Source organism: Corapipo altera, unplaced genomic scaffold (assembly GCF_003945725.1).
Source record: "Corapipo altera isolate COAL_440 unplaced genomic scaffold, ASM394572v1 132949, whole genome shotgun sequence".
NCBI lineage: Eukaryota > Metazoa > Chordata > Aves > Passeriformes > Pipridae > Corapipo > Corapipo altera.
Window position 1 is genome coordinate 14,012 of NW_020885439.1, and position 751 is coordinate 14,762.

Below are 751 nucleotides of genomic sequence, written 5' to 3' on the forward strand. Positions count from 1 at the left end.
CCCAGGGGGGCTTCAGGGAGGTTTTGACCTCAGATTGGTACTGGGGGTTTTTGGGGGTTGGAATTGCTGGGGTTTGACCTCCTTGGGTTGGTACTTGGGAGGTTTGACCTCTTCAGGTTGTTACCGGGGGGCTTCATGGGGTTTTTGGGGTTTGACCTCCTCAGGTTGGTGCGGGGGGGATTTGGGGGGTTTTGACCTGCTGGGGTTGTTGCAGTGATGCCCCCAACCCGTGGCCAAGCCCCCTGTGCCACAGCCCCCCCGTCATTCCCTCGGGAATGTCTGTGTAGGACGTACTGGACTTGTTCTGCCTCATGTCCAGCACCTTGGCGTTGGCGCTGAGCTGGTACAGGGTCTCCAGGAGCTGGGTGGTCTTGCGGAACAGGGTCTGCGTGGGCAGCCCCTCCCCGGGGCGTTCCCGGGGCAGGGCCACCCGCGGCACCTGCAGCGGGGCCAGGCTGGCCAGCTCCATCTTCATCTGGGCACCCTGCGGAGGGGACGCGGGGGAATGCCGGGGAAAGGTTTGCGAGGAGCAGCCGGGTGGAAAAACGGGATAAAAACGGAAAACTGGGGGATAAAACTCCACCAAGGCCAGCAGAGCATGGATCTCCCAGGGGTGGGAGCAGGGATGCCCAGGGACACCCAGGGAAGCCTTGGGACACCCAGGGATGCCCGTGGACACCCAGGGAAGCCCTGGCACACCCAGGGATGCCCGTGGACACCCAGGGAAGCCCTGGCACACCCAGGGATGCCC

General features: G+C 63.6%; 1 protein-coding gene across 1 annotated transcript in view; it reads right to left on the minus strand.

Moving 5' to 3' along the window:
• The window catches only part of LOC113940506 (dynactin subunit 1-like), a gene marked incomplete at its 5' end in the record, with an annotated part of 2,444 nt that extends 1,960 nt beyond the window's left edge, over positions 1-484 (minus strand). Inside the window, one exon of the mRNA XM_027631659.1 lies at positions 295-484. Coding sequence (XP_027487460.1) covers positions 295-484 — 190 coding nt within the window. The remainder of the gene's footprint in view (positions 1-294) is intronic.
• Between the last annotated feature and the right edge of the window lie 267 nt (positions 485-751).